The sequence below is a fragment of the Ceratotherium simum genome, chromosome 33 (assembly GCF_057802395.1).
Source record: "Ceratotherium simum simum isolate JZ-2026a chromosome 33, ASM5780239v1, whole genome shotgun sequence".
Taxonomy (NCBI): Eukaryota; Metazoa; Chordata; class Mammalia; order Perissodactyla; family Rhinocerotidae; genus Ceratotherium; species Ceratotherium simum.
The window spans coordinates 23,884,431-23,904,021 of NC_141932.1; the positions used below are offsets into that span (position 1 = coordinate 23,884,431).

General features: G+C 36.9%; 1 protein-coding gene across 1 annotated transcript in view; it reads right to left on the reverse strand.

Moving 5' to 3' along the window:
- LOC147912893 (uncharacterized) overlaps positions 1-18,029 on the reverse strand; it is a 39,329-nt gene extending 21,300 nt beyond the window's left edge. The window contains exons 1-4 of the mRNA XM_087421822.1: positions 17,865-18,029; positions 13,379-13,461; positions 11,102-11,228; positions 9,908-10,003 (exon numbers count right to left, since the gene is read on the reverse strand). Coding sequence (XP_087277948.1) covers positions 9,908-10,003; positions 11,102-11,228; positions 13,379-13,387 — 232 coding nt within the window. The 5' untranslated portion in view covers positions 13,388-13,461; positions 17,865-18,029. The remainder of the gene's footprint in view (positions 1-9,907; positions 10,004-11,101; positions 11,229-13,378; positions 13,462-17,864) is intronic.
- Positions 18,030-19,591: the final 1,562 nt, after the last annotated feature.

Below are 19,591 nucleotides of genomic sequence, written 5' to 3' on the forward strand. Positions count from 1 at the left end.
TATCTGTTATGTTAACTGAATTCATTATTAAAAACCTTCACACAAAGAAAACTTGAAGCCTGGACTGCTTCACTAGTAAATTTATCAAATTTTTAAGGAATAATAATACCAATCTTACCCGAACTCTTTCATTAAAAGGAGGAGTTGGGAATACTTCTCAACTCATTTTATAAGGCCAGTATATATGGACACCAAAATCTGACAAAGATAATACATTAAAAAATTATAGACCAATATCTATCACAAATGTACACATAAAAATATAAGTAATGTGCATCTAGCAATATATAAAAAGTGAGTTTAACCCAGGTAGAAATGGTTGGCTAAGATTCAAAGTCAATCAAGATAAAATATAATTAATTAATAAAAAAATAATAAAATTAATATTAATAAAAGATAACAACCATCTGATCATTTCATCCAAAAAGAGATACAGATAGTAAGTAAACACATGCAAAGTGCTCAGCATCATCAGCCAACAGGGAAGGGCAAATTAAGACTCACCATAGCACGTACTGGTAAAGAAACTAACCACCTAGAACTCTATACATTGCTGGTCAAAGTATAAAATGTTACAGGCACTTTGGACAGCAGTTTGGCAGATTCTTATACAGCTATCACACTTAGAATATGACCCAGCCTTCCCAATCCTAGGATTCACCCTAGAGAAAGGAAAATTTATGTTTACACATAAACCTAAAGACAATGTTTATAGTAGCTTCACACATAAACACCAACAACTGTAAATAATAAAATTGCCCTTCAATTCGTGAATGGACAAATTGTGGGATCCAAACAATAGACTACTACTCAACAACAAAAAGGAACTAACTATTGATACACAATATTGCTGAATTTCACATGCATTAAGGTAAATGAAAGAAGGCAGACTCAAAAGACACATATGATTCTATTTATACGACAATCTGAAAAGGCAAAACAATAGGGACAGAAAATACACCAGTGGTTGCTAGTTGTTAAAGGTAGGATTATGGTTTGTCCAAGCAGTGGCAGCATCCGGGAATTTTTTGAGGTAATAGAACTGTTCTGTATCTTGATTGTGGTAGTATTGTGGGAGATCAAAATTGGCCACCTCAAAATATGTCTCTTTACCTTGATTATTTTCTCTGATGGATATTTGACCTCCCCCACCAACTGCCGAAAGGAATTTAACTCTGGGTATGGCTAGACTGGCAGGGTCCTTCCTAAGCCCATTCTTATTGAAGTTCTGTTTGATAACATTTACATTTGTAAGAGAAATCTCCATTTGTAAAGGCATCTCCCTCTCTGTCCTGAGAAGAGGGGGGGATGACCTTATCTCTGGAAACTCTTATCAGTATGGAAGGAGAGGACTTAAATCTGCATACTCTTGTTTACTGTGATTTCTGGTAATCTCCCATAGCTGTCTCTTCCCCAACGCACAACATCCTTCTTTGTCTTTATCTAAATCTATTTAAGAAGAGAACCTCTGCCATTTTGTCAAGAAACTCAGTTTCCCTGGTTTCTCCCATGTATACATGTTATTAAACTTTGTTTGATTTTCTCCTGCTATTTGGTCTCATGTCAATTTAATTTGTAGCCCAGCCAGAAAGGACCCAGAGTGTGTAGAGGATAGTCCTCCTCCCTCTTCATTATACAAATATATGCCCTTGTCAAATCTCATAGAACTACATACCCCAAAAAAGTGAATTTTACTGAATGTAAAGTTTTGAAAAATAATCACTTCAACAGATTCAGATAAAGCATTTGACAAAATTGAACACACATTCACAGTAAAAAAATTTCAGCCAACTAGCAACAGAAGAAAATTACCTCAATTCCATAAAGATCAGATATAAAAATCCTACAACAGGACTTCTACTTTCTATGCCAACATGAAAAACACAACGGAGATCAGAAACAGATACAAATTCACACAGTGATTTCACTTTTGACAAAGGTACCAAAGCAATCCCAAGGGGGAAAGAAAATAATTTCTTTTAAATGTTGCTGGAATAACTGCATATACATAGGGAAAAACACGAGTCCTGAAATGTACTCACACCATAATCAAAAATTAAATCAAAATGGATATAGATCTAAACATAAAATAAAAAATTATAAAAGGTCAAGAAAAAATAGGGAAAAAACGTTGCCACCTTGGGGCAGGCAAAGATTTCTTGGATAATATACCAAAAAAAATCATAAGAGAAATCTGATAAATTGGAATACATGAAAATTAAAAACTTTTGCTCCTTGTAAGATACTGATAATAAAATTAATAGGTAAGTCACATTCTGGGAAAAAATATTGTGACACAAAGACTTGTATCGAAAATAAAGAATGGTTACTCCTCAAATATAAGAAAATAATGCTTTCAAATGGGTAAAGATTTTGACAAACACTCCAAAAAATATGAATGATCAGTAAATGAAAGAAGTTCAAGATCCTTAGTCATCATGGAAATGCAAATTAAAACCACAATCAGATATCACTATGTATCAACTATATCTAGAATTTAAAGAGCTGACAATACCAACAGAGTAAGTGGAAGAGAATAATATAAAATTTCTAAAATTGTTAAACATGAAGTTACCACCCAAAAATTCCACTCTTAGGCATTTATAGTACAAAAATACAAATAAATGTACATACAAGAATTTGTACACAAATGTTTATAACAGCTCTACTCATATATAATAGCCCCAAACTGGAAACAACACAAGAGCCCATCAATAGGTGACTAGAAACACAAATTATGGTATAACCAAACAACAGAATACTACTTAGCAAAAAAAATGAAAAAACTAGTGATAACATGCAACAATACAGATATATCTCAAAATCATTACACTGACCAGTGGAAGGAAAACATAACGGTACATAATGGATGATTCCATATTTTAAAAATCATAGAAAAGGCTAATCTAATCCACATTGACAGAAAGTGGTCAGTGGCGGTTTGGGTGGGAGTGGACATGGGGGGTGAGAAGTGACTGGGAAGGGAAACAATGAGAATCTTTCACATAATGGAAATGTTGTATATCTTGATTACAGTGGGAAATTTGGGTTGTTTCCACTTTTTGACTATTATGCACAATGCTGCTATGAACACCCATGTACGAGGTTTTGTGAGATGTACATTTCCAATTCTCTTGAGTATGTAGCTAGCTATGAAGGAAAGAGATGAGAAGGAAAGCCAGTCCTTCAGCAGCTTGCAAAATAAGTAAGTAAATCACAGGGCATACTAGAAGACAGAAATTGCTTTGAAGAAGACAATGAAGTTGGAAAGGAGGCTTGAGAGGGCTGGGAGCAGGGGAATGGCTCACTGCAAAACCCCACTAAAAGGGTGATTTTTGGGCAAAAATATAAAGGCTGTAAGGGAGTGCACTCTGCTAAGCTATATGGTAACTCCAAGTTTAACATTTCAAGGAACTGACAGGCTACTTTCCAATGTGGCTGACCATCTTACATTCCCAACAGCAACATATGGGCGTTTCAATTTCTCCCAATCCTCACGAGCACTTTTTTTTTTTTTTTGGTGAGGAAGATTGGCCCTGAGCTAACATCTGTTGCCAATCTTCCTCTTTTTGCTTGAGGAAGATTGTCCCTGAGCTAACATTCATACCAATCTTCCTCTATTTTGAATGTGGGAGGCCACCACAGCATGGTTTGATGAGCAGTGTGTAGGTCCGAGCCTGGGATCCAAACCTGTGAATCCTCGGCTGCAGAAGTGGAGTGTGCAAACTTAACCACTGTGCTACTGGGCCGGCCCCTCACCAGCACTTTTTTTATCTACTTTTCTGATTGTAGCCATCCTAGTGGGCATGAAGCTGTTTAATTGTGTTTTGGATGACCATTTCCCTAATGACAACACTGTTCAGTCATCTTTTAATGTGCTTACTGGATAATTAGATATCTTCTTTGGAAAAATGTCTTTTCAAATCTGTTACCCAACATTTTACGGGGTTAGTTTGTCATTGTGTGGTTTAGTTTTAGGAGTTCTTTATAAATTTTGAATACTAGGGGCTCAGTAGATATGATTTGTAAGCATTTTCTCCCATTCTGCATGTTGTCTTTTCACCTTCTTGACTGTGTCCTATGAGTCCCAAAACTTTTTAATTTCTATGAAGTCCTACTTATCTATTTTGTCCTGATTGCTGGTGTTTTTGGTGTCATATTTTTAAAAAATCCTAATTTAAGGTCACAAAGATTTACTCCTATATGTCCTTCTAAAATATATGGTTTAAGCACTTACATTTAGGTCTTTGATCTATTTTGTGTTAATTTTTGTAGATGGCAGAAGGTGGAGGTCCAACTTCACTGTTTTGCATGTGAATATACATTTGACCTAGAACCATTTGTTGAAAAGATTCTTCCCCTCCTGCACAGCCCCCAGTGAACTGTGTTGACATGCCCATTAAAAAGTCAAACGACCATACATATATTGGTTTATTTTAGCACTCTGAATTATGTTCCATTTATATACACGTGTTCATCATTAAGCCAGGACCACATTGCTTTGATCATTGCAGCGTTGTAATAAATTCTGAAATTGTTAAAAGTGATTCCTTCTACTTTCCTCTTTTTAAAGCTTTTTTTGTTTTGTTTTGTTTTGTTTTTAAAATTCTGGGTCCCTTGCACTTCCATATAAATTTTAGGATCTGCTTGTCAATTTCTGTAATCAAGTCAGCTGGGATTTTGATGTGGATTGTGGGGAATATTTACATCAATTGGGGAAATATTACCATTTTTACAATATTAAATATTCTGATTCCTTAATATGGGACGTCTTTCCATTTATTTGGATATTCTCTTCTTTCTTGATATTTTGAGGTTTTCAGTGTACAACCTTGCACTTAACAATCTCTTGCTAAATTTGCTCCTAAGTATTTTATTCTTTTTTTTGTGTGTGGAACACTGGCCCTGAGCTAACATCTGTTGCCAATCTCTTTCTTTTTCTTTTTCCTCCCCAAAGCCCCAGTACATAAGTGTATATCCTAGTTGTAGGTCCTTCTATTTCTTCTATGTGGGATGCTGCCTCAGCATGGTTTGATGAGCTGTGAGTAGGTCTGCACCCAGGATCTGAATTGGATCCGCTACACCATGGGGCTGGCCCCCACCACGCGGCGGACCACTTAAGTATTTTATTCTTTTTGATGCTATTGTAAATGGAATTATTTTCCTAATTTCATCTTTGGATTATTAATTGCAGGTGTACAGAAATACAATTTTTTTTGTATATTCATCTTGTATCCTGCTACCTTGTTGAACTCATTTATTAGCCCTAATTATGTTCCTATGGATTCCTTAGCAGTTTCTATATACCACATCATAACACTGGCAAATACATATAGTTTTGTTCTTCCTTTCCAATCTGCATGCCTTTTATTTCATTTTCTTGCCTAACTGCCCCAGCTACTAATGCTGCATAGAGGTGTTAAGAGTGGTTATCCTCTTGTTCCTGATTATGTGGGAAAATCTTTTAGTCTCTCACCGTTGAGTACATTAGCTGCATTTTGTAGATGGCATTTACCAGGTTGCAGAAGTTTCTTTCTACTCCTATTTTGTTGAGAGTTTTTATCTTGAAAGGGTATTGGATTTATCTAATGCTTTCTCTGCATTGTTGGGATGATCATGTAGTTTTTGTCCTTTATTCTAGAGACAAGATGTATTTCAATAAAGGAAAATCAATTAATGTATCAACCTTGCATGGCTCGGATAAATCTCATTTGGTCATGATGTATAATCCTTTTTTTTTTTTTTGTGAGGAGGATTAGCCCTCAGCTAACATCTGATGCCAATCCTTCTCTTTTTGCCAAGGAAGACTGGCCCTGGGCTAACATCCGCGCCCATCTTCCTCCACTTTATAGGGGACGCTGCTACATCATGGCTTGACAAGTGGTATGTCGGTGCATGCCCGGGATCCAAACCTGCGAACCCCGGGCTGCCATCGCAGGGTGCAAGCACTTAACTGCTATGCCACAGGGGCAGCCCCTGTATAATCCTTTTTATATGTTGCTGCACTTGGTTTCCTAGTTTTGCTGAACTTTTTGCATATAGAGATATTGTTCCATAGATTTCTTTTCTTGTATTTGTCTGGTCATGGTTATCATTGTAATACTGGCCTCAAGGGATGAGTTGGGAAGTGTTCCTCCATCTACTATTTTTGCAAGAGTTTGTGAATGATTGGTGTTCATTCTTATTCCAATGTTTGGTAGAATTCAGTAGGGACGTTATCTAGGTCTGGCCTTTGTCTTGCAGGAAGTTTTTGGCTTACTGTTCCAATATCTTTACTTGTTTTATATAGTTATTCAGATTTTCCATTTACTCTGGTTTCACATGTGGTATTTTGTGTACTACTTGGAATCTGTCCACTTCATCTAGGTTATCCAATTTGTTGGCATTCAATTATCCATAAATTTCCCTTATACTTCTTTTTAATTTCTATAAGGTCAGGAGAAATGTCTCCTCATTCATTCCTGATTTTAGTAATTTGAGTTTTCTCTCTTTTTTTCTTCACCTATCTAAAGGTTTATCAACTTTCTTTTTTTTTTTTTTTAAGATTTTATTTATTTATTTATTTCCCCCCCAAAGCCCCAGTAGATAGTTGTCTGTCATAGCTGCACATCCTTCTAGTTGCTGTATGTGGGACGCGGCCTCAGCATGGCCGGAGAAGCGGTGCGTTGGTGCACGCCCAGGATCCAAACCCGGGCCGCCAGCAGCGGAGCCCACGCACTTAACCGCTAAGGCATGGGGCAGGCCCTATCAACTTTCTTTAACTCTTCAAATAACAAACTTTTGGTTTGTTGATGTTCTCTATTAATTTTTTATTCTTTATTTCATTTATCTCTATTCTAATCTTATTATTTCCTTCCTTTTGCTTGGTTTGGATTTGTTTTGTTCTTCTTTTTCCTGATTCTTAAAGCAGAAGGTAGTTGATTGAAGACCTTTCTTTTTTAACATAGGGGTTCAGAAGGTAGTTGACTGAAGATCTTTCTTTTTTAACATAGGGGTTCAGAAGGTAGTTGACTGAAGATCTTTCTTTTTTAACATAGGGGTTTACAGCTAGAAATCTGCTTCCTAGCACTGCTTTAGTGACATCGCATAAACTTTCCTATGTTGCCTTTTACTATTCATCCATCACAAAGTATTTTCTAATTTTATTTCTCGCTTCTCCTATTACCAGATTATTTAAGGGTGTGTTGTTTCATTTCCACATATTAAATTTTCCAAATTTCTTTCTCTTATTAATTTTTCATTTCAGGCTATTTTGGTCAGAGACTATATTTTGTATGATTCAGTCCTTTTAAATTCACTGAAACTTGTCTTATAGCCTAATATATGCTCAATCCTGAAGAATGTTACATATCTACTTAAGAATAATAGACATCCTGTTGTTTTTTAGACAGAGTATCCCACAGAACTGAGTTTGGTCTAGTAAGTTTATAATTTTGTTAAAATCTTCCACTGTCTTCATGATTTTCTGTCTACTTGTACTATCTATTATTGAAAGTGAGATGCTGTAGTCTCCAACAATGATAGTTGAATGTTCTATTTTTTCCTTCATCCTGTTGAGTTTTTGCTTCATATATTGTAGAACACTTTCATTGGGTGATATATATTCATTAGTGTTATACCATACTGATGGATTGACACTTTTATTATTATAAAACATCTTTCTTTGCTTCTACTAACAATTTTTGTCTTAAGTTTACTTTTTCTGATATTAGTAGAACCATTCCAGCTCTTTTGATTATACTTTGCATACTCTTATCTTTTTCCATCATTTATTTTAATCTATTTCTGTTTTTGACTATAAAATGTGTTTCTTACAGTTAGAACACGTTTTTTATTTTTAATCCATTCTGCCAACGTTGGTCTTTTAAATGGAGTGTGTACTCAGTTTACATTTATTGTAATTACTAATAGAATTTATGCCAGAAATTTTGTTACTTATTTTCTGTATGTTTTAGGCCTTTTCCCTCCATATTTCTAAATTACTGCCTTCTTTGGTGTTAAATAGATATGTTCTAGGGTATCATTTGATTTACCTTATTGCTTCTTTTTTTATATAATTTTTTAAGTTATTTTCTTAATGTTTTCTGGGGAATTATGATTAACATCTTAATGTATAACCATCTAAAGCAGATTAATACAAACTTAATTACAATAGTATAAAAAACTATGCCCCTGAATAGCTCCATCCTTTCTCCAAGCCATGATAATTTAATTCTTAAGAAAAGTAACAGAAGAGGGAGCTCAAAACAAATTTAGACAAGGTATCCAGAACTATGACTCCATTCTCAAAATTGAGGAAAACTAACCTCAAATATAATGACTAAAAAAAAGACCCAAAGTCAAGTTAGATACAAGAAATGAAATTACTGAAGTTAATGACAGGTATAGAGCCAATATAAATACATCTAAAACAAATGCCTGGAAAACAGGGAAAAACTACCATACTATTCAAAAACATGCTAAAAGACAAGAAAATACCTTGAGATATAAAAGATCATAAATGTGAAGTAGAAGAACTCAGAATTAGGTAATACAGTACACAAATAAATGAAAAATAAAGAATACCAACCTAGGGCCAGCCCCGTGGCTTACCGGTTAAGCGTGCACACTCCGCTACCGGCAGCCCGGGTTCGGATCCCAGGCGTACACCGACACACCGCTTCTCTGGCCATGCTGAGGCCTTGTCCCACATACAGCAACTAGAAGGATGTGCAACTATGACATACAACTATCTGCTGGGACTTTGGGGAAAAAAAGGAGGAAGATTGGTAATAGATGTTAGCTCAGAGCCGGTCTTCCTCAGCAAAAAGAGGAGGATTAGCATGGATGTTAGCTGAGGGCTGATCTTCCTCACAAAAAAAAAAGAATACCAACCTAGAAAGAAATATGAGAATAAATCCCACAGCAAAATTTTAACACAAAAAAGAATAAAGAAATATATGGATACAAAAATGACTAACAAAAATATGTAGTTGTTTTATCAAGGTTTCTGTATAAGTCTTATAATTAATGAAAAAGTAAAAATGTTTTTTAAAAAACCAAATAAAAAACCTTCAATTAGATTAGGGATCCTAATTACTCTTAGAAACCAATTCTAATTCTTCAGAATGAACCACAAAATCTTATAAGATCTGACACTTCCTAACGTACAAGCTTCACACCCTGTTAGTCACCACTCACTAACTCTGATTTACATGCCACTCCTCAAACACACAAACCTCATATCCCCTTGAAGATCTTTGTACGTGTGATTCACTCTCCGTGGAATGTTCTCATTCATATACTCAAAAAGCCTGAGCCCTCACTTCATGTCTCTGCACAAATGTTACCTTCTCAGAAAAGGGTTCCTGACCACACTACCTTACCTAAATTTGCTGTGTTCTTGGTTAGTGTCCTTCATAATACATTTCACTACCTGATATTCTTTATCTATTTATTTGTTTGCACGTTTATCACTGCCTTAACATAGTATAACCCCCACTACTGCAGAAACATCATCTGCCTTATATAGTATTACTGGATTGACTGTGCCAAGCACAGTGCTAGGCTCTCAGTATTCAAATATTTGCCAGATATAGGAATTAATGTATCTTCAGACAACGGAGTCACAGTGAAAAAGATGATCTGGAAAGAATTTGGGTCCACAATATGTACAGGTAAAATGGCTACACTGTGGAAAAAGGAGAACGCACTAAATTGAGAGGGAAATATGAGAAAAATAACATGATGAATGGTTAATGAGGTTAAGATGAAGTTCACTGGGTATGTCATACTGAGATATTTCCTTTCCCCATTTGAGAAGGGAGCTTTCTAACCAATGTTTGAAGGATGTGTTTATCAAGTGTGTTCACCACTTGGGTTATCACTTACAGAGATGACTTCTCCTGCCTGACTTGCTCTTCCTTACCTGGACACCATCTTCTAGTTTCTTCCCTTACAACCATCCAGGGCTCCTTTCCTTGCTCCAATAAGGTAATTACATCTGGCTTAGAAATGGAATGGCCTGCTCACAAAGAAAAAAATGCCAGAGGATAGAGAAACAAATTGTCACTAGTCAAGATTAAAATTATAATTATAATAATCAAAAGATCATAATAATAGTGAATATTTGAGAGAAAAATTAGAGAAGTAAAGAACAAGAGATCTGTTAGGTAAGGTAAAGTTTTTGGTTTACTGTGTATTTAAAATTTAAACTCCTATGTCCTCTAACTCTAGAGGGCAAGCATGTTATTGAAAACACACTCTGGAGCCTGGGATCAATTCTTGTCTTTGCCACCTTCCAGCCGGGGATGACTCTCGGCAATTCACTTAAACCCAAAATACCTCAGTATTCTCACTTATAAAAAGGGGATAATAATAGCATTGTTGGGGATTAAATAAGTTAAGACTCCCAGTTACTTTAATCAGTTAAATCAGATAATGTGCTTGGAGTACTGACTACTACACAGTAATCACAATGTTGGCTATTAACATTATTATTGTTATGCTCTTACGTTACTAGAGTACATAAGAAGAGACAACTATGAGATATTCATTCCATTTTAAATGTAATTTTCATGGATTACAACTTGCAACCACAAACCAGAGGAACTTTGTCTTAGGAAACAGATTGCTTTCGGTACAGTTTTAAATGAATTCCAAATATCCAATCCACCACCACATAAACTGAAGAGGCTCTTCTGATAATGAGAGCAACTGAGGACCCTCTGTCAAGCGGATATCTCTAAAACTGGACCAGACAATAAAATGGAGTATGACAGCAATTTGAAGGACAAATAAAAAAGAACCTTGGATCCTTTGACAAGGGTTTTACAATACATGCCACAGATTTCTAATGTAGGTGCTTGGTCATTATGCAAGAGAAGCAAAGAAAAAAGAACAGAGGGAGGTAAAAATGTTACTGAGGGGTAGGGAGGACGAAGGTGTTTAATGGAGTTGCCATTTCTAACCCTGACAAAACTCAAACTTCTTTTTGGGGAAGAGGGAAAACAAATTTAACTAGTTCCTTGAAAGGCAGAGCTGAAAATTGCAGTGGAAAAAATACATAGCCTATAGAGCAGATTTTAAATTAATCTAAATTATTTGAGGCCCATAAACATACCCAGTGAGACCAAGTTTCTATAGTTTTCCATCATCACATCCCGGTATAAAGTCTTCTGAACAGGGTCCAGACATTCCCACTCCTGCTGAGAGAAGTCTATGGCCACATCACTGAACGTCAATAATCCCTGGAACAGTAAATATACATATTACTGGGGAAATTAAAGAAAATATGTTGAAAGTGGGAGCAGATGAGACAAAGGACTTCTGTGCAGGAAAAGAGCACTATGGGAAGCATACAGGCTGGAAATCTACGATATAGAAGGAGACTGAAGCAGAATGTAGACATATTTTTAAAGAAGCCTGCTGACACAGAGAAAACGTCCTCCATACTCTGGGATACTTCTAAATATCGAAACCTTTCTGAAATGGACAAAATAAGAAAGTTTCACTACTAAATAAAAAAGTGTATACGAGAATAAAGTACAAATAGTATCTGCCTCATAAATTCTCAACAAATGTGAGCTATTGAGGAATATTTTTCTTTTAAGGGAAGAGAAATACTAAATCATGGGATGTTTTCTCCAAGTTTTAGAAAACTGCATAAAATTAAGACTTTCTTCAAGCATCAACTACTTCATTATGTCAAATTTTACCATAAGCAGTTTTACTTGTTTCAATAAATCCATATATTTTCTGGCACATGTCATTATATTTTACGGATATATCATATTTAATAATTTATACAGTTAGGCTGCACAATTTGGAAAGTCTTCCCCAATTCCAAGATTCAGTTTTCACCTATTACATATGATATTCATTTCTGTTGCCATTTACCATTTCTTACTAAACACTTTCCTTATTTTGAGTGTGGTAGGTAACTTCATTGAGTAACAATGATCTCCACCTCCTGGTATTTATGTCTTCACGTACTGCCCTCACGTTCAATGTGGGCTGAACCTAGTGAGAGTAATTTGTTTCTAACAAATAGAATACAGTAGATGTGATGGAACGTCCCTTCTGACATTAGGTTATAAAAGACTATGATTTGCACATTGCTCATCCCTTCTTGCTGTCTCACTTGCTCACTCTGATGAAGCCAGCTACCATGCTGTGAGCCGCCCTATGGAGAGGCCCACATAACAATAAACCAAGGGCAGTCTCCAGCCAACACCTACTGAGGAAGTGAGACCCTCAGTCCCATAGCCCATGAAGAACTGGATCCTGTCAATAACCACTGAGTGAGCTTGGAAGCAGATCCACCCAAAGTTGAGCTTTAAGATGACTGCAACCCTGACCAACATGTTGATAGCCTTATAAGAGACCCAGAGTCACATCCCGATTCCTGACCCTCTGAAAATGTGAGATAAATGTTGACTGCTTTTTTTTCTTTTTTTTTTTTTTTGTGAGGAAGATCAGCCCTGAGCTAACATCTATTGCCAATCCTCCTCCTTTTTTTTTTTTTCCCCTTTTTCTCACCAAAGCCCCAGTAGATATTTGTATATCATAGTTGCACATCCTTCTAGTTGCTGTATGTGGGATGCCGCCTCAGCATGGCCTGACAAGCCGTGCGACGGTGTGCGCCTGGGATCCGAACCTGGGCCGCCAATAGCGGAGCACACGCACGTAACCGCTAAGCCACGGGGCCGGCCCCAACGTTGACTGCTTTAAGATACTATGTTTCAGGGCAATTAATTACATAATAATAGACAATACATTTCAGTTAAAGGATACTGAAGAAAGTTGGTCAATTACATAGATGTCACCCAAGCTTAGCACGTCTCATTCAACAACAAAATAGCCTTAGTATTTACGTCTCATGGCTTTCCTACCAAATCCACGACCTCCATGTTAAAAGCTCCCACCATATACTAATCCATACAAAGCAGGAGATCTCACCCTACATTAAGATTCAGGTCATTCAATGACAAATTTTACTTCATCTACCTGGAAATCTCAGATATGCAGAAAATTTCAGTCTTAAAGCGGATAAATAGAACCATTGTCTCCATCTCACCAAACTACACACCTGACCCACATTGCATAAATCTGTCCTTCAAAGAAGTTAACTGCTTCACTACTCCATCACTGCTCTTAACAAAAGATCGGCCACTTAAAATATGTTGAATAATTTGGTCAATAATTACATGAACACGAATTAGTTGAGAATGGGCGACATAGAAGGGGCCCTAGGTAATCTGGCATCACAGCTCACTGGACAAGAGAAGCAGGTTATTTGAGGGGCCTTTTAGGAAACCCTAGGAAAATTAATGAAAATACTCTCATGACCTAAAAAAAACATACACCCATTTCAACAAGGAGATAAACATCGACTTACACAGGCCATGGTTTTAGAGCTGCAAGAGCTGATCAGTCCTCTGGGTTCCTCTACCAGAAAAGCAGAGTCCAGAAAACCCAGACCTGGGAGAAGAGAAAGACCTTGAGACGAGTTGGGCTTGAGTGTTCGCACACGGGACTTACCTTAACATACCTTCTTCTTCCCATTCCCAACTTCAAGACTGAAAAGAGGCCACATCATCCAAACCAGAACCTCTTTTGTGGCCTTGAAGTTGGATGAAGTTGATCAAAATATTAGAGATCGACAAGGAATGTTCCGCATTCTGAGTCTATCTAGCAAAGCCTACTAAATATATGACAGGCCAACACTGTACAAAATATAAAGTAGTCATTAAAAGGTTTAAAGTTGGGAAGAACTTTTAAGGACACGAAAAATATTCCATACACAGTGTCAACAGAAAAATCAGGTTGACGAATATATTTATTTTTATAAGACATAAGAGAATATTAATCAACACAGAGAGAAGAATGGCAGACAGACAATCATAAAATGGAAGCCAGAAAAAGTCTGGAAATTTATATGGCCATATATTAACAGTTCTTATATTTTTGGTTATGTTTTGTATTGTTTTGTTTTTCGGGGGATGTTTTTAGAATGAATCACTGTTTATTCAGTTGTTTTTAGTCAATACATGAAACAATCAAATAAGACTAGTGAAGATGTAAAATATACCTCTGCCATGAGCAGAATTTGACAACAGCATTCTCTTTGTTTTCGCTTAGATCTTGATTTTTTTAAAGTTTATTTCATAATCATTGTAACAGTTGACAGTAACTTGAAATGTGTGTTTTTTTAATTCGTTAGGTTTGAGACTTCCATAAAGTTCTCTGTTCTTTAAATTCAGATTGTTTTACTAAATGGCTTACATTTTGTTTGTTTCCTTTGGATCCCAATACAGGAAGTCACTTTATCATTTCTTCTCAGGCATGTTGGAATTCTAATCTACAAAAACTGGGGAACAGTCCCTGAGTAATTTCTTTTGCAAACTGATGACAGTCTCAATACAGCTTTCTTTCAGATCTTTTTGATAGAAGAACTGTTTCTAAACCTGTCAGTTTTGTCATGATATCCTCCAGATAGCTGCTGAATTATCTTATCTATTAATTCTGCTGCACATCTAATATCATTCATGAAATGTACTATACATCTAATATCACTGATGAAATCTACCATACTTGTAATATTAATGAAATCTACAAGATATAAAGAGTGTACAAAGTCCATTTATTGCCACACAGATCCCAGTATATTCTCTTCATATACTGTCTGTCTCTATAGTCACACACATGTCTCATTTCTGTGAACTCACAAGGCAAGTCATCTGAATCTTTCCATTGGCCTTTATCACACACTACCTTACAATTACTCCTACGCAGATTTTAACTTCCTTCATAGATTACAAGTACTTTGAAGGAAGCAATTATGTCTTTTTAGTGATTGCATTACTCCAAATATTACAATTTCCAGGCCTGCCATATTGTAGACAATTAAAAGAAGCATGATTTTTGACCACAAAACACCACTTCTACAAAATTTTTAAAGGAAATAACTATAGAGGTTCATAAAGTATATGCATAAGGATGTTCATCAGAGAACAGTTTTTGATAGTCCAAAATTAGAAAGATAAAACTGTCACAGTAGGCAAACAGGTTAAATATACTACGCTCTGCTATATTGTGACATACTATGCCATTATTAATAAGGATGATATTAAACCACATAATTGATGGAAAACAATATTAAAAGAATTGCTTGGTGAAGAAGGCAGGTTTAAAAAAGTATGCATAATTTAAGAGGTGGTATCCTGTTGAAATTAAGAAAATAGGCACTGATTTCAGACTTTCAGGAAGTGATATTGAGCTTTGAAGTGAGTTAAAAATATCTCAATGCCTATTAATTCATCAGCAAAGTAGGGATATGAATATCCCCTATGACATGAGTATTTTGAAGACTAAGCCTAATCCATACACAGAGTAAAATGTATATCATGATGACTAATGTAAATTATCTATCATTACTGAACATGAAAATTATTCCATGTCTCTTAATCTTTTATTATAAAAGGAAATTAATTTTAGTGCTTTCTCTTTTTATTATATTAAAACTGTGCTTCTTGGCTTTCTCTTTCGTATAACTCTGATTTTTAAAATTTCAAGACCACCATCTGAGAAAATAGAATTCTGCTTAATAAAATCATCAGTTAAAAAAAGAGAGAGATCACCAGACAAGAAAAGAGAAAATGTCCCCAGCAGCTACAGAGAGCAAGAAAAACTCTGTCTGGCATCATAACCTTGTTCAAAGAACAGCATGATAAATGTGAAAATATTAACTGGAGGATGAATCTTATTCTTCTGCACAATATAGAGAGTTATATAATATTTATAAATATAATCTTTATTTTCTGGTATAATAACTACATTTGGAAATACTATCTGTACTTTCAAGACACCTAGAAATCAGACATTAGTCCTATTTTGTTCTGAAAGTAATCTTAAATCTAAATTATTGATTCTGAAAGAGTGTCTTACTTAGTAATACGGTGTACTGGTAATTAAGTTTTAAGTAATATTTCTATTAACTAAAAGGTTTCACTACTTGGAATGCTTTTCAAAAAAGAAGTTCCTGGCCCTTTCCTCTTCTCTCTACATGCACAGAGATATAAAGAAACCTATGATTGAATAAGATTTCTTTTTCAAACTAAGAGTTGGGCTCTTTGTCTCCTTTATTTGATCAATTCTATTCTGCCAAAACAAAACCTCATGGAAATGGAAAAATAAAACACTGGAGAAATAATACATGAAAACATTAAAAGTGATTATCTCTAGATAGAGAGATTATGGGTTAATCTTGCTTTCTTCTTAATATTAAATTCGGTATGAAATACAGTATTTTTGCAATAAGCCTGCATTCATTCCATCATCATACATACAACACAGATACTTCCAAGTATTAAAAATATTTATAGACATCACTTTGGGAAGAGGCTATATTTTCCTCATTTAAAAAATCTGTAGATATTAGGCCTGCCATGAAAAATCAATGTGATTGAAACAAATACCACTTACCTGTTCTTGAATATTCTTTAGCTATACTGTATTGATACAACTAAGAGACATTTCACTATAAATACTTTAACATTACTGGAAATGGATATTGCCTTTGCAAATTAATGAGAATATGTATAGCAAATAGGTAGAAAACTTTTGAGTACACAGAAAATGCTCACTAAACACGGCTAAACTTCCTTTCTTCTCTGAATAACTGATTAAACCATCATTTTGAATACAATCCTTGTAAGAAGTTTTCACAAAATTCTCTTTTCAAAATGAGCTGCATATATAATTTCCAGTTTTCTTAAGTACTATTATCTACAATACAAAGATTGCTTACCATTAGATCATAGCCATTTTTTCTCATAATGACTAATTCTTATAAACAGAAATTCTATTGTCTGCATAATATTCTATCCTGTGAATGTCAGTGATTTTCTTAACCATTCCCATTATCTCGATCATTAATTTTGTGCAAAACCATACGAAGGTATAATCTTTCATCGCAGATCAAAAACTCAGATCTAAATCTTTTTGGTTACATAAATCCTCGAAAAATGCATTTTTACAAATACACGCAATAAGTCTCTATACAACTACAAGGGGTTTGTGGTGCCCTGTAGACCCACACATATAAAGGACTCCTGTTCTGAAAACCTTTCGCATCTGTCTAGTAATTAGACGTGCAAGCACTCATATGACATTACCTTCATATTTTGGATACTTCCGATCTACAGAAATCTTAAGAGTGAATGATCTAGAATAAACACAATGCCGAGCAATTATGTTCCAGCCTCCAAGGCTGCACCCGTTGTGACCTCACACACAACCACAATGAAGGAAGAAGAGAGTGGAATCTGGATCAGAGCTCACAGCAGGTTCCGGCCTCAGAGCTCAGGGAATGCTGTCGTTCTCAAATCTGTAAACGACCCCAGAGAACCCTCAGGGAGGACAGTCCCAGGAAGGAATTCTGTTCTTGGAGTCTCTGTCCATATGTTCCCGGGAGCCTGCCTCGGGGACAATTCCTGATCTAAATTCCCATCGTATCAGAAGGTCACGTAGAACTCAACATCTGATTTCCCAACTGAGCCTATCTCCGTGGCGGCCGAAGAGGGCTGAGAGGAGGGCAGGAGGGACCTAGAGCCCTGTGTCCCATGACAGCACAGAGCCACCGCCACCCACGCTCACACATCGGACACGCACCCCGTGTCCCCGTCACACAAGGACACGAGCCTCTCCTGGTCTCACCACGTCCCCCGCCGCCACCGAGGTCCCCGCACCCCTCCCACGCAGCCTGGCCCCTCACCCTCCCCGCCTCTTCCTCCCTCGGATCCCCCTCCCTCCCGCGCGGCTCCAGCGCCCCAGGCCGGAGGCTGCGGACCGGCCCCGCCGGCCGCTCGGCGCCCCGCGCTCACCCCGCTCACCGTCCCGCGGGCTTCCGGCTACGGCCGCAGAGTCTTCTCCGCACGACCCACGCGCACTTCTTCCTCAGATGGGGCCACTCACGTGCGGCGTGCACCAAAGGACAGGGACACCAACAAGGAGCCCTAGGCCGCAGTCCCCCTCTGACTAAGTGAGTCGGAGACCGGATTAGTTAAAGTGCGGGAGGGAAGCGGCCCGCCCCCGCCCGAGCCCCGGAGACTTCTGGGAGGGCCCCCCCCCCCCCCCCGGACTGGGCTGCGCAGGCGCAGATCTCCGCCATGCTGGAGGTCCCGACCTGAGGCCGAGGCGAGCACAGCGGTGGTCGGCGCCCGGAGGAGGCGAGTCTGGGCGGGACCCACCCAAGGAATTCTGAGAAGGGGCCTGCGGAGCTCTTCCTTTCCGAGGCCTCAGGCCTGTGTGTGAGGGTCCGCCCTGTAGAATCAGTGATGTGACTCGGAGGACCATCGCGTGCGAGCTCCTGAAGGTGGGTTCATAATCTAACCAAACTGTGCGTGTGTTATGCGTGTGCAGGTAAGTGTATCCCTTCCCCCAAACGCTCATTTCACCCTAAATGCCACAGGTACTTAATATTGCTGTTTTATAGTTGAAACTTCTGAGGTCACATAAGGTGTATAATATTATACTGTTTATTGGCAAAGCGTGTTTCCAGGTGAGAAAAGCTTGATCGAGTGAGACTTTACTGTATATTAAGATCTTTCCATTGCAGGAAAAAAAGAGAATGAGTTTTAGTCCCTTTTTCAAGATCACTGATTGCAGGAATTCTCTGAAAGTTAAAACAAAAATCAATACCTTATTAACATTTTACAAGATTATGTCCACAGAAATTGACTGTTGTTAAGCAGTTCTTTTCATCCCTCTCTGCTGTATTATGAATTGATGGGCTTGATTGCATTTAAAAGCCCATAGATTGAGAAACATCTTTTAATTTATAATGCCTGGTTATTAGATCTCATTGAAAAACACTGCACTTCTCAGTTGTTTGGACGGTGAAGATAAATTATAGCCTGAGGCTCAAAATCTGGGAAGAATGGGCTATCAGAAGAATCAAGGCTGCATCCGTGTGTATTTAGATTCTTGAGTAAGTTCAGCAAATGGGAAATGTAAACTTCTCATCAAAGGATGCCCATATTTTAGTTACCAGAATTACAACATATTTTAAATATGCAAGCCATGCACAGATTAACATTTCAAAAGGTATATAAAGTTTTAAAAAATGTGAACAACCTCTTTTGCCATATATTTCAGATGTACAATAGGTAACATTAGCATGTACAACATTTTGATTTTAGTGTCTCCTTCCAGATAAGTTATTTTCAAATAAGATATGCAGATATACCCACATATATGTATACACATATAAATAAATATAATATGCATATGCAATTTCAAATATTCTGTATGCTATATGCATACATAAGTATATATTTTTTCTTCACACAAATGTGTTTCCAAATCAGTATATAAGGAGTGTCATCATTTTCAACAACTGCAAAGCCACAGTATGTGTAGCTGCACCTTTTTTTAAGAAACAAAACTCTACAAATAGATAATTAAGGATTTTCCTATTTTTTTCTTACAACCAATATTCCAATTAATATCCCTCCATAAACTTCAGTTTGCACATTTGTAGGCTTATATGTAAGTTACATTCTCAAAAGTGGATTTGCTATTTGCAATTTAACTTGTGATGTTGACAGAT